Source organism: Pyrgilauda ruficollis, unplaced genomic scaffold, assembly GCF_017590135.1.
Source record: "Pyrgilauda ruficollis isolate IOZ18807 unplaced genomic scaffold, ASM1759013v1 scaffold4, whole genome shotgun sequence".
Lineage (NCBI taxonomy): Eukaryota > Metazoa > Chordata > Aves > Passeriformes > Passeridae > Pyrgilauda > Pyrgilauda ruficollis.
The window spans coordinates 2,366,814-2,380,521 of record NW_024525489.1 but is presented as its reverse complement, the minus strand read 5'-3'; the positions used below and the strand labels follow the sequence as shown (position 1 = coordinate 2,380,521).

Below are 13,708 nucleotides of genomic sequence, written 5' to 3'. Positions count from 1 at the left end.
TATTTCCCACCATTACAGAGGGCCGTCTTATTTGAGCTCACTGGAAAGTTTACACTTTCAAACAATTTTTTTCTAATGTTTTCTTTGAGCAACTTCAAATTGAAGGAAATGAGAAACTGAAATCTACTGGGAATTTTAAGTAGCCCTGTTAAGAGGCTCTGTTGATGGTGCAAACACACATCAAGTCAAATTGAAACAGCCCTTTTGTGTGCTGTAAAGACAGGCAATGTTCTTAAGCCCATTTTTGAACAGAATCCTAGTTCTGTATTTTCTGCTGCCTTACACAGATCTCATTTGCAGCAACATTCAGCAAATTGCTTGATCCAAGTTTTCAGCATTTCAGAGTCTCAACATTTTCTATATATGAGCACAGATCTATGTACAGAAAGTTGCCTGCTTTTGAAAATCTTTCCAAACTCAGAGGACTATTGTACTTCTAATACATTAATATTTTGCTTCTACACGTGAGGAAAGATCTCCAGGAAACCAGGACCCAAGAACAAATAATAAAGAACAGTGACAAGCCCCTCAACAGTGATTCTTTTTTTATTTCCAACTTTATAATGGCTTTCCTAGCAACTTCTTATAGTCCTGAATGTGTACTTGTGTGATGACTAATTTACCTAGTTTCCCTTGATTGAATTGCAAGAGATTACCTCTGCAGATCATGTCTGGAGAATATATCATGTCTAGAGGTATAATGTCATACCATAAATCCAGTTGTAGCAGTATTAAAGTTTGACTGATACACAATGACAGTGATAAAACATGTCTTTTCTATGTAGCTGAAAACCAAAAATAGGCTTCTGAAAAACACAGGAGGTGACTTTGCTTCTCACCAGACTGCTGATTCAAAGCCACTGCTTTTTGCTTCTTACTGGGGTAAAAGTCTGTTCCCTGTAACACATCAATTATTTTACTCTTTGAAGACTAAAACATAACTGCAGACCTGCTATACTGAAAGGGGTTTATACCACTGTTAACTGTTAATTCCTACAAGTGGGAATATGGACTTGGAGAAGGTGCAGTGAAACAGCGTTTCTGCGAAGAGAAGTTTAAGGCAGAACAGCTTTCCAGCAGTTCTTCCACAGGAGCTTGGCAAACATCCTGAACAGGAATGCTGTTTGTCTAAATTAAGACAGTGAGATATAGAGCAGATACTAGAAGGACTTATTTCAATAATAAAATATGTATTTTAATAGTATCAAAATATTTAAGCTGTTATTCCAAAATTAAAGCACTTAGTCACTTTTTAATAATGTGAATACTTACGGCTACTTTTGAGACTCATGTGTCTTCTGAAAGGTCCCATCAAGGAGTATATAGGCACCATGGTTATATGGGATCCTTGGCAAGGAAGGAAAATGTATTGGCTATGTATTAATGAAAACATTAAGAATTATTACTATCTATCTGCAGGTCCTTATGGGAATTACTGAAGGATCATCTCCTGGCCAGAATGCCACATTGCAACTGATACAGGTATGGAAAGGCTGGAACTTTGGAATCTACTTTCCCTGCCAGATTTGTTCTGTTTGCTTTAATCCCTCTCAGTTAATAGGACCCTTTAAACCAGATTCTTTGAGAGAAAATTCTCTGTTACAACAGCATTAGCGGGGCAATTTTCTACAGGCCACAGAAATGAGCCATGGCATTGTGCAAAGGTCACATATTTTGCAATCTGAAAGATCATCTCTGCTAAACATCTTCAAGGCAAAAGAAGGAGGAGCTCAGTCTGTTACTGTGCTGCTTGTGCCCAAGGGAAGCAGTGGGGAAAGAAAGCGTAGCATTGAAGATTTTCTACAGATACTCCACAAAATAGAATAGGCTCACATCACAGAAGCCAGACCTAGAAAAGCCAGACTCAACACAGCAAAGAAAGCAAACAAGTCCCCACTCACTTTGAATTAAGGGCAGGTTGCAAGAAGACAAATTCTACATACACAGAATTCCACCTACTTTATGAAGAAATGTTGCACTGCTGACAGATTAATTTCTCTCAGACAAGTAACAGGGTAAATTTGACAGCTAACAGGTAAAATTTAACAGCTGAAAGGGCCAAGTCTCAATTTCCAAAGCTACATAAGTTCACAGGAGTCAGACTGACACAGACTCATAGGAAATCCAGAAGATTTCCATCCCTACCTGTCCAGTGGTACAGTTTTCAAACCAATCATGTTTCTGACTCCCACTAAAGTCAAGGAAAAGCTGGTACCTTAATTTGCAAGTCTGATCATGGAGACTAAACTTCAGTCCTCATTTTTAACTTACTTTCATATTACTGAAACTATTTGTCTATATGCAAAAGTTCCAGCAATAATTTTAACTCTAATTTAAATAGATGTCTTCAGTTTAAAGACTGATTTTGATTCATCTTAAACCTACTCCTCGTTAATGTGAAGCAAGCCAGTAGCACTGCAATGTGCATACATAATCTTCTCTACCAGATAAATCTTATCACTTTAAACCCACACATAAAATTCCATGCTTCTTAAGCAGATAAGTCAACTGGCATACAGGAACCTGGTGCTCAGTATCTTTATACTCCAAAGGGTTGTCTGGCAGCAGAAGTTGCTTAATTGTGAACTTGGATTTCCCTGACTTGATTTGACAGTTGTAAAGGAAGTATCTCCTTAGAGATGATCCTGAATGTCAAAGGACACACCAAGTGTCATCAGAACTGGAAAAATCCATACCATTCTTTCTTTGGTTTCAAGGCAATGCTGTAATTTGGGGGAGGAACCAGGGGTGTCTGTCTCTTAAACAATGAAACCTTTTATTTTGTCCTCATATACATATTTCAGAATGACTTTTGGTTTCAAAGACATTGTTGCAAGTTCACAAACCATATGTTTACACCTTTAAGCAAAATCTAAGGGCAGAGAATTTAATCAGGTTTTAGACCTTTATTGATGACACCTGAAAAAGAGGCTGTTTCTTTCAGAGAGTGCACTTTCCACGGGTTCTGAAATTCAGGCCTCACACTGGGAGCTTAGATTTTAACAAAATCACCTGTCTGGAATGGCCTTCTTAAAGATAAAAGGATGCAGGTAACAGAGAGCATTAGGCAGTGTTCTCAGAAAACAAAGGCTGGAAAGATTATGAGCTTTTTTAAATTGTTTTTCTATCAGATTCTCTGCCACCTTAGACATAAAATAAAAATGCTATTAAATAAATGGGAGCAGAGTAAACTTAATTACACTTTTCCTCTATGCTCATATTTCTAATTGTCATGGGTCCCTAAGTTAATAAAATCATCAAAAGGTCAGTTTGGTTTTTTTTTTTTTTTTGTCTTTTGAAAACATCCTTCTGTAGTCACAACAGGATATGGGCAAAGGAAGTAACTGCTCTCAAATCCAAGGTAACACATCAAAATATTTGGGCTTTTTAATGCTATTTATTTAGTTGTATTCCTTAAGTATTTTTAGTAATGCTTTGGAAAATAGTGGAACTTAATCATAGATTCACATATACTGGCTAAAGATTTAAAAACAAATTAGTCTAGCTACAACTCATATATTACTACTAATAATTTTGATTCTTTATTTTGAAATATAAATTATCTCTGGCTTAATCTTTACTTCTTTTGGCTTTCCTTTTAATGTCAAACTTCTTTGAAAAGCATGAAAGATAGAAGGATATTATATTGAAAAGATGTCTTATCCATGTGCAACTTTAGGACAAAGTAATTCTTTATCTTCTTGCGTCCAATCCTACCATTCAGCTCAACAATGGCTCTACAATTATTTGAAGCAGGAAAACATCAGTGGGAAACTGCTCTGGGTGAGGACAGATAAAATGAAAGAAGCATGTATCAAAAATTGTAACTCTTTAGCAAAAGTACATTTCATTTAATAAATGCAGGCTACATGTAACCCATGATTCAGGCACTAAACAGTTGGTTGTGATGGAACAAAGTCACAGTAATGGCAGACCTTTAATTAACCAGTCCCTCACAGGAGCATTTTCAGCAGTTGACTCATACCAGAATGTTACTGCTGTTATTTGAACTTTGGTGACTTCCTGAAGTCTCAATCAGATCACTGTCCCAGGCTCTGTACAAACAGTCAGGCACTCATTAACAGACCCAAGAAGTTTATAACTGAAGTTTGCAAACAAGATAAATAGCAGTTAGGGGGAAGAAAAAGTATTGTCTTTGTTGTGGAGGCTGAAAAAGCTGGCTTTGTTCATTGTAACGAGATTAAAAGATTTAATGTCAAAGAAATGCAACTTGATTTTCTGAGTATCAGACCTGTGAATAAACCTCAGGACATCTACTTTTAACTTTGTTGAAATATGCAGAATTTTCATTCTAATGAGAAGAAACACTGCATGCCATGTTTGACTTAGGGAGCCCTACAATCTCCAAGGAATGGTGTGTTTCCCAATAGAAAGCCATGGAAAAATAGAATTGTTTTGGCAAGAAGTATTTTGAAAACTGATCAGATGATAGTTCAGGTTCTGAAGATTCATTGGGATGATCAACACCACGCATGGAGGCAGAGCGTAGGCAAGGTGATGCCACTGGCAACATCCTCCAGTTAACTGCAAGATCAGGCCTTGAATGATGAACACCCTTCTTCAGAGCAAAATGTCCGATGGTGTAAGGAGGGCACTGTCTGGTAGAGTTTCTGAATGTGAAAGGTTCAGTCTCTTAACAACAGTTATTTGTCAATGCTCCTTACAAGCCAAACTCCTGTGGGCTTTTACACACAGACTTTGTAAAACCATGCTTTAGCACTATCTTTAAAATAGCTCAGCACCTATTCATATGCTATTATTTCTGCCTTTTCTTACAATGAAAAGAAGTAGTCTGCAGCATTTGAAATGCTGGTGTTAATTTTTGTGAAGTTTTTAATTTGAGCCATAGCAGACTGAGAGAGAGCAAAGCTTCACCTCACCTCTGCTTAAAATCAAGTCCAACAACAGAAAATGTTGTGTTTTGGGATAGTTTTGGAATGGAGGAATTTTTTATTCCATCATGACCCCCTCTGTTAAATCTGTGTAAGACGCAGTAGGGAATCTATACCACACACTCAATACTTACTTACCCAAGTATAAATTAAGCCCTGATCTTTGCAGTCATTGGGTGAGGGAACAAGACCTAGATATAACAGGGGCTCATTTCTATTTAATGATTTGTTTTGTTGTCAACACAGTCTCTTCAATTTCTTTGTGTTTTCTGCATTTCTGTAACACCTTAATCTGTCTCCACACAGAAACACTGCAGCAGTAACAGTTTGTGTTACTGTGTTACTGTCCATTTGTGCCAAACAGCTTTAATTTTACTGGATTATAATAAATCAGTGTAATTGGTTAGCATTATACTTTGCTATTTTACATCCGTGCACAGTTCTTTCAAGAGGAGACACAGACTAAATTACATATGAGAAAAATCAGGTCTTTTTTATAGCAGACAGATAGATGCTAAAATATTTTACCCATTGGTTTGTATTCTATAGCAATCAAACCTATTGAATACAAACCACAGCACACCTAAAAAGGTGACAGTAAAAGTGCTGAATGGAAGTTAGAAGAAAAAGAGATGCCTTTTTTTCACATTTTCAATAATTACAATGGACAGATAAGAAATGACCTTGCTATTGGTATTCACAGAAAACATAAGACCAACTCTTTCTGAATATTCTAAATGATCTACAATGAAATAGATTCAAACATACACTAAGCACTTGCTGCTGTGAGAGGATCATTCTCCAAAACCAAGGGATTTGATTCTGAATCTTTGTACTTGTCTCCAGTAAGCTGCTGAGCAGCATCACCTCCTGGATTTGAGGGCTCTGTGTGTTGAAAAATTTGGCTCTCAGTATAAAAGTTAGTGACAAGTGCCATTTTTAAGATGGTTCCAAACATCAGTCTAGTTTCCTGTGCTATTATTCTCTACTGACAAAAAATCCTCTTTCACATAGTCATATTTTAGGATTCATCTCCACATTCTACAGTGGTCTAGAAAGTTGGGCATATATGAGGCCATTCCCATTGATGAGAATGTGGAAAGTTTAGAATAGTTCTGAAACAGAAAATAGGTTCATATCTATTAAGCAATGGCATTTATGTTTGAAATCAGAGTTTTCTATTGATAGAGCAAGGGTAAAAAGGAGTGGACCTTTATCCACAGGAATGCAGAGCCACAGTGTCTGAGATATACACTTGGCATTCAGACCTGACTAACAGCCATTTTTCAGCATCCTAAAACCCACATTAACTTCCTAGTGGACTGGAATTACTCTAGGTCTATGTCTCAATAACTGCAGAAGCCTGGATCCCTTGTCAGGCATCAGCTATGGAAGCAGCATTTATAAACTTAATCCAGAACACTAAAACAAACCCAGCTTGACTATTGTTTGTGCAGGACTTTAAAGCTGATCCAAAGATTTCCAGAAAAATAGGATTTTTTGTAGCATTGTTTGTTGGTTTGTTGGTTTGTCAAAACAGAAATATTTTGCAGAGAAAGAACAGGGTTTCTCTAAATCCATAACTAAGGTCTGCAAGGAGTCCTGCCAGCTGCAGGAGAGCAGAGGCTCCCAGGACTCATTCACACCATATGGTCTCCCCTCTGTTGGGTCCGCAGCCAGTCCAACACTTGCTGTTTCCAGGCCCACCAGCTTTGTGGAAGTAGCAGGACCATCCTCTCTTGTGAACCCCAAAACTACATTTGGCCTTCCTGCTGAGCAGCATGAAACCTGAGACCTTTGAGAACCCAGCTTATGCCCAGTCTCTGAGTCTTGAAGCCTTGAGAGACCCTCCCCTAGGCTTCTTGGGACTCACTCTGGTACAAATTGCTAAAAAATGTGAAAATTTGAAAGCTCTGAAACCTGGAAATCGAGACAGACCCTCCAGATTCAACCAACTAAAAAAGAAAAAAGAATGTAAAGGCACAAGCAGAGGGGTTCTAATATTTATTCTAATAAGGCACCATTTATTTTTCTTAGTTTTGGAACTTTCTGTGGAACCGTCCTTTCACCCAACTGCCTCTACTAAAGCTTATCATAGTTGTATGGGATGAACATGGTGATATTTGTATTTTGTGGTATTTATTTATTGATATCATAAACCACATGATTAACTGTTAAGAGCTGGAGGCAAATTAAGCAACTGTTATAGTTACATAAGTGATACCCTAGCAAGCTCCTGTGAAGATGTGGATGAACTCAAACCCAGGCCACCCTCCCACTGATCATGCGATCCAATTTTAGCAGTGCGCCTGTCAGCTGCAAGGCCCCTCAACAAAGCAAAGACACTCCTTTTCAAATGCCTTTGCTGTCACTGGGTGGTATCCACCTAGCTACAGAGAAAACATGGAGAAGCAATGAGAGACAGATGAAAGCAAGAAAGATCAAGGCAGTCCTTCATCAAATTTCATTGATGTGTAAAGGGAGGTGCTACAGTCTGGATGTCTATACAGCAGAAAAATAAGAACAGGAGACAAATAATAAGAAAACCATAAAAGCATGTGGAAAAATTATTACTCTGCTCTTTATTTTCTATCTCTTGTCATTAGCAAAACAGAACATGGCATAACTAGTGTTGTATATTAGGAGGATGTCTTTCTTTTTATAAGTGCTCAGACATTTTCACCCCTGCATGTCATTTCTGCATACAGATCAATTATTTCTTCTCATCCAGGACAGATACATAATTTCCTAGTAATGCTTTCAAGATTCTGAAATAAATAGAAAGAGCACCTTAATTGTATCAGTCCTTTTATCTCAATTAAACATCTGTGGGCTGCTCAAGTACTGATTAGCCTATACTCTCACCCTGCAGGATAAAGAATGACTCCTATTGAGCTTCTCATGGGCCAGAGCTCATCTGCAAATTGTTACCATTTACACAGCATCCAAATGAAAGAACTTGACAGCAAGGAGCCTATTCATTAATATATAAACTGTAGTTGATGAAGGACAAATTACATGATTGCCTGAGAAAGTAACTGAGCTACCTCTCAAGTACACAGCCATGCTGTGGAAGCCCATGGATTTCAGTGCAACACAGTCAAGTACTTATTTTAATAAAGGCAGGAACACTTTTTTGGGTTTCTAAAATAAGCACAATGTAAGTGAAACACTTCACATCTATCAACAAGAAAAATGGCCCCTTCCTGGGCAGGTAAAATGAAGATATAAATAAATTTGTGCTGTCTCTGCTGATGGATATGAACTCGTAGCTGGCACTTTGCTTCAGTTATTTTAGAGACCTTTAAAAATTCAAGCCCTGTAATCACATCGACGCCCATCTCCCCCATTTCTTCCAAAAATCTGTTTTTCTTCTTAGCAGAGAGAACATTGACTTTAGAACATTGACTGCAATACAGTCTTTCCCTTCTACCAACGCCCAAAACTCAGCTTGGACATGGTCTAGATCTTGGAGTATCCCTTTCTCTACTGCCTGGGAGGTTTGTGGCAGCATCCAGCCAAGGATGTGCAGCCTACTCCATCAGCATTCTCTGCTCTCCCCCAGGGCAAGAAATGTTTTCTCTCTATTCCTTGTGAAGAAGGTCGAGTGCTGTGGCAATGGAAATTTCCTTGAGCTTCAAATTGCTATGAAGGGTTTTGCTGTTGTGACTGCGCAGCAATGTACTATCAGATTTTAGGAATATGTTTATAATTAGTGCCTAACTTAGAGAATCAAAGACCATGAGGTGTACCTTTTCCCCTTCCAATCTGTTTTGTCTAGTTAAAAGAGGTTTAAAGTTTCTCAGTGCAATAGCTGTCCTTCACTCTGTGCAGACATGTGCCTCACAAAATGAGTTTTGATCTGCCACATTTAAGCACTAGCACAGCCAGCCAGTCACGAGAAACAATTTAAGTACAAATAAGCACTGAAACATGAGATGGGTGGTGTTGGAAAACCCTGAGGTTTATGAGTATACCACACTGGTCAGCCAAAGATTGAAGGCCACTTTTCTCCAAAAGGCTGAGAAAGGAAAAAGGGAAAGTATTGAGTTCTTGTTGTGTTCTTAGACTTTCCGAGACATCTACTAATGGCCAGTACTTGAGACATATCTGACCAAATGAACTTCTAGTCAGATGCAGGGCCACACTGGCAAAGTGTTTCGTCACTTTACAGCCTTCCTATAAACTATGTTATTTACAATGTAAGTTATAAATGAGCGAAAACTATACAGAGTCAGTTTCTTCTGTCATTATAGCTTGGCTGATAACTCGTCTCCGTTGTTTTAAGCAATAAAAAGCCACAGGCTGCATCAGGGCTACTGATCTACAAACAGAAGAAACCCCAACTCTACTTGTCTAGTAGTATGTTTTATTTACTATTTGATCTCCTCCTGCCTATAAAGATTGAAACTGGAAATAATGCCTAGTAGGGAAAAAAACGTACCACAGAACAGAGCAAATTCACTATTAATTAACAGACCTTCACACAACTTATTCCATTAATTTTATCCTAGTGTTTACATGCCAAGGTATGGCAGGACATGTGTGAACTACATTAATTCAGAATTAAGAATGTACCTTAAAAAATAAATTAAACCAAAAGATTGAAAGGGAGCACAGAAAGAAATATTTAACTAGAGCAGCTGGTAATTGCTATCTCTTCTCCCTTGAGTTTTAGACTTTTTTCCATTACTTGACTGGATTTCCTCTGCTCATGCACATGCTTTGACTTTTTCTACATGACATGACATTGGAATGTTATTGCCTGACAAAGCAAGAAATTTTGAAGCCGACTTCTGTTCTATACGGTGACAAATTGCTAAATTTTCCCTCTTTTTGTCAGGTATAAAGCATTGTAAGATAAAACCAGTGTTCAGAACACTGTTGCTGAAATTACAGTATTGCATAAATTAAATACATGAATCAGTGTATCATTTATTTTGTCAGGATTTCAACAAGAAAATAATTTCATCCCTTTGCATTGTCATGCTGTTTAGTATTATAGTATTATTTCTATTTTCCATTTTTTAACCTCCAGAACTGTAACCATCCCTGATGTGCCATGTGGTAGGTCAAAGGTGACCATCTTGAACATAAGATCTTCACAAGGAACTGCAGATCCCATTTGAAACCTGCTGGCTCACAGCAGTAAGCTACAAGTTTCTGCAGTTCACAGAGGTAATACGGCCTCTTCCTGCAGCAGCTGCACCAGACAGAAATAACAGACTGATGGCTGAAGAGGGGAAAGAAAAAACTGGGAACTTCTTATTTTCTCTATGTCACGTCAGGGGCCTGCTGTGCACTTGGCAGGGTGGCCAGGAAGCTCAGTCCAGCACCTTCGGCACTGGTGAGGCATAAGGAGTGTCAGGTGTCACAAAGCAAGGTCACCATCAGCCACAAGTGTGGCCACAGCAGCGACACGGGAGGGTGAAGCACTGGAAATTCCAGTGAACTGGGAATTTCTTCAGAATATGCAAAAAGCTCCTGGTGGCCCAAAGCCAATAAAACAGCTCTGCTCCATCTAGTCATAAAGCCTCCAGCACAAGGATAGCAGGAACAGTGATACTTCTGTTCCTAAATGCCAAGGGAAAAACCCATATCTGGCTGTATGAAGCACGATTCAGGGGATAACTACTGAGCCAGTAAAAGGCACTGAGGGTACAAGCACTGTCTGTTCAAGAAGCTGAGCTTTCTGTGACATATCTCAATAAAATAATGTTCTTTTGTATCATAACTGCAGTCCATCTAGTTAAGCATCCTACCACCAGGATACTGCCTTTGAAGTACCTGAAAAAACCCCTTCAGCAATTGAATTCATAACGCAATCCGTTCTTGTTCTCATACTACATCTTCTAACACCTAGAAGTTACCTTCTGAATAAAGGAAGAGATTCATTATTCTTCCCAGTAAGTCTATTAGGATTTGCTATGGAGTAGTTGATACATCAGTTTGTGTCATTTTTAAACACAATTAAAAGGATGACAGATCTCAGTATTTATCAATACATTTTTGCACTAGCAAACACTTCAGCAGCTCCCTTGAAAGAGTTTCAATTTCTCTGAAGTGGCAAGTAGTATTAACTCAGCATTTTAAAATTTTCCAAATACTCCTGTGAACTGTATACTGTGACACTTCAACCAATGAGGCCAAATTAACAACTTCAAAGTTTTAAATTAAGTAACTAAAGACAGCCACTGATGTCTAAATGTGCTGAGATAAAATCAAACCTGTGATTTACAGCCAAATTCTCTAAAGATGCACTGTCACAAAGTTAATGTGGAATTGGGGGACAGGGGAAAATATGTTATCAGCTATTAATGATAAACTCAGCCAAAGCTGAGATCAGCAAAATTTTGGGGGAATTATACGTGGTAAAGTTTTCATCATATGTTTATGAGATCTTGGCTTAATCATCTGTTGCAGGATGAAAAGGATGGTATTTTTATGTGTTTTTCCTGAGTGACAAACATAAAAGCTTTCAGTAGGAATTCACTTGCCATGCAGAATGGGGCCAAACAGTTGTAAATAACTAAAAGAGTTAAAGACTTTCTCATTATCCTAAAGGATCAGGCTGCCAGCACCAGCCAGATCTTGAAGGCTCTATTTGCCTAGCTGTACCTGCATATTCCTTGGTGTGTCTTAAAAAAGGTCTTTGAACTCTGCATTTTTGGGCAACTACAGCTTTGTGTATGAATGAGCTTGTTTCTATAACTTCATAACCATCTCATTTATTTAGATGGGAACTTCTTTATATTGTTGCAATTTCTTAATATTTTCATACTATGTAGTCCAGAAGTATCAGGAAACCTTTTTTGCATATTTTTATTTCTTTGTAATTCATTAAAAAAAAAAACTGTAGAGAGAAAAAACACTTCATAAAACCTGTTTCCCATTTTTATCCTTTACAACTGGCTCAATAAAGCACTTAAAATATATAATGATTGTAAATGGGCAAGTGCATTTTACTTGTGATTTTTAATCACAGTTGTAAATTTGGTTCCTACTCCAGCCCCCACTAAAGTCCACAATGATGGTGACATTGGCCTCAATAAAGTCACAATTTGATCCTCTCGAAGCTCACTAGTGTTTCCAAGCAGAAGGTATGAAGAAATATGGGCAGGTATGTGCATGTTTGTGAAAGCAACAGAGAGGCCACACCTCTATCTTTTATTCCAAAACAATGTACTCAAGTAGTTTCTTCAAATAACTTGAGGGCTTAGCTGTAGGGCCTTTGTTGACTGCTGTTGGTAAATTCCAATAGACTGCTAAAGACTTAACAAAATGAACTCTTCAAAAAATGTGCAGCTGTATTGGACCATTGCAACTAAATTTATTTTCTGAAAAAAGGCACTTTCTACTAGCAGTTCATTAAAAAAACCCAAACAACCAAAGCATCTGATTACAATGAATCCCTATGAAGGAGGTCTGAGTATCTTCAGATGCATTAACATTTGCAAGGTGGTACTGACTAACTACTACAGCAAAACACTGGCTGGCTTCATCATGGAGACTCAGACCTTCTTCACTGTAAATGGCCTGCAGTGGTATGGGAAAATTCTTCTGATTCTTATGTGCTCTTTCTTGTCTTCTCAAAAGGTGCAAAGCACAGGTTAGATCAGAAAGCAAGAGAGCATTCAGTAGGAGAGAACATTGTTTAAAATTACAGCACTATGAAGCTAACAGGTTTTACTGACACGGGATTTTTATTTATTATTATTTTCACTGTGCAAGCAAGAGCATTCCTGTTACAAGGCGAAATTAGTTAACAGAGCAAGATCATACAGCATAGTAGGGGAGCCCTGCTGTTCCTTGCAGAAAGAACGTCAGAAGTGAAAGGAGGAGGTATTAAATGCAATTCCCTGCTGCTCGCTCTCTTAAGGCACCGGCAGCTCTCCGCTGGAGGCCTGCTAGCTGCAATCAAAGTTTGCCCTAAGAAACCTTCACCACAAAGCCATAAGCACCAGCAACACACCAGAGTAGAAAGCTCTTACTAAATTTTAGCACACTCCTGGAAGCCTTACGTGAAGAAGAATCCTCAGTTCTGCTTTTTCAGAGCGAGGCTCTACGGGATTTCAGAGGATCACAGGGCACTGGAGGCGGGAAGGGACCTCTGGAGGTTATTTGGTCCGGCCCCCGGCTGAAGCAGGGCCGCCCAGAGCTGGAGGCGCAGAGCCGTGCCCGGGCGGCTTTAGGTGTTTCCTACGAGGACGGACAACTCACCGGGCAAGCTGTGCCTGTGCTCTGTCAGCCTCACGGGGGACAGGGGTTCCCGGTGTTCATCCAGAGTTCCCACTGTGCCCCGTAGGTGCCCATGGCCCCTGGTGTCACTGGGCTCCCCTTGGAAGGGCTCTGCTCCTGGCTCCAGGCCGCCCGCTGCCCTCCCGCAGGCCGAGAGAGGCAGGGGAGGAGGGAAGGAGCCCGCCGAGGTGCCGCGGCCCCGGCCCCACACAGCAGCACCCGCGGATCCGCCCGTGCCCGCAGCCGCCCGGGGAGGAGCGCCGTGCCCTGCCCCAGCCGTGCCCGCCCCTGGCTCGCTGCCCCGCGGCCATCCACGCCCTCGCATCCATCCATCCATCCATCCATCCATCCATCCATCCATCCATCCATCCATCCATCCATCCATCCATCCATCCATCCCTCTCTTCCCGTTTCCCTCAGGGCCCTTCCCCTCGGGCGCTCTCCTCCCGCAGCAGCAGCAGCGGCGGCGTTGGCTGCGTTGGCGGGGGCACTCCGGAGCCGCTCCAGGCGCTGCTATTTATAGCTCAGCCGCGCTATTTTTAGAGGCGAGCGCGGGT

General features: G+C 39.9%; 1 protein-coding gene across 1 annotated transcript in view; it reads right to left on the bottom strand.

Annotated features, from left to right (window-relative positions):
• LOC121358671 (spermatogenesis-associated protein 7 homolog) overlaps positions 1 to 13,476 on the bottom strand; it is a 33,925-nt gene extending 20,449 nt beyond the window's left edge. Inside the window, exons 1-2 of the mRNA XM_041477068.1 lie at positions 13,134 to 13,476; positions 1,273 to 1,347 (exon numbers count right to left, since the gene is read on the bottom strand). Coding sequence (XP_041333002.1) covers positions 1,273 to 1,347; positions 13,134 to 13,476 — 418 coding nt within the window. The remainder of the gene's footprint in view (positions 1 to 1,272; positions 1,348 to 13,133) is intronic.
• Between the last annotated feature and the right edge of the window lie 232 nt (positions 13,477 to 13,708).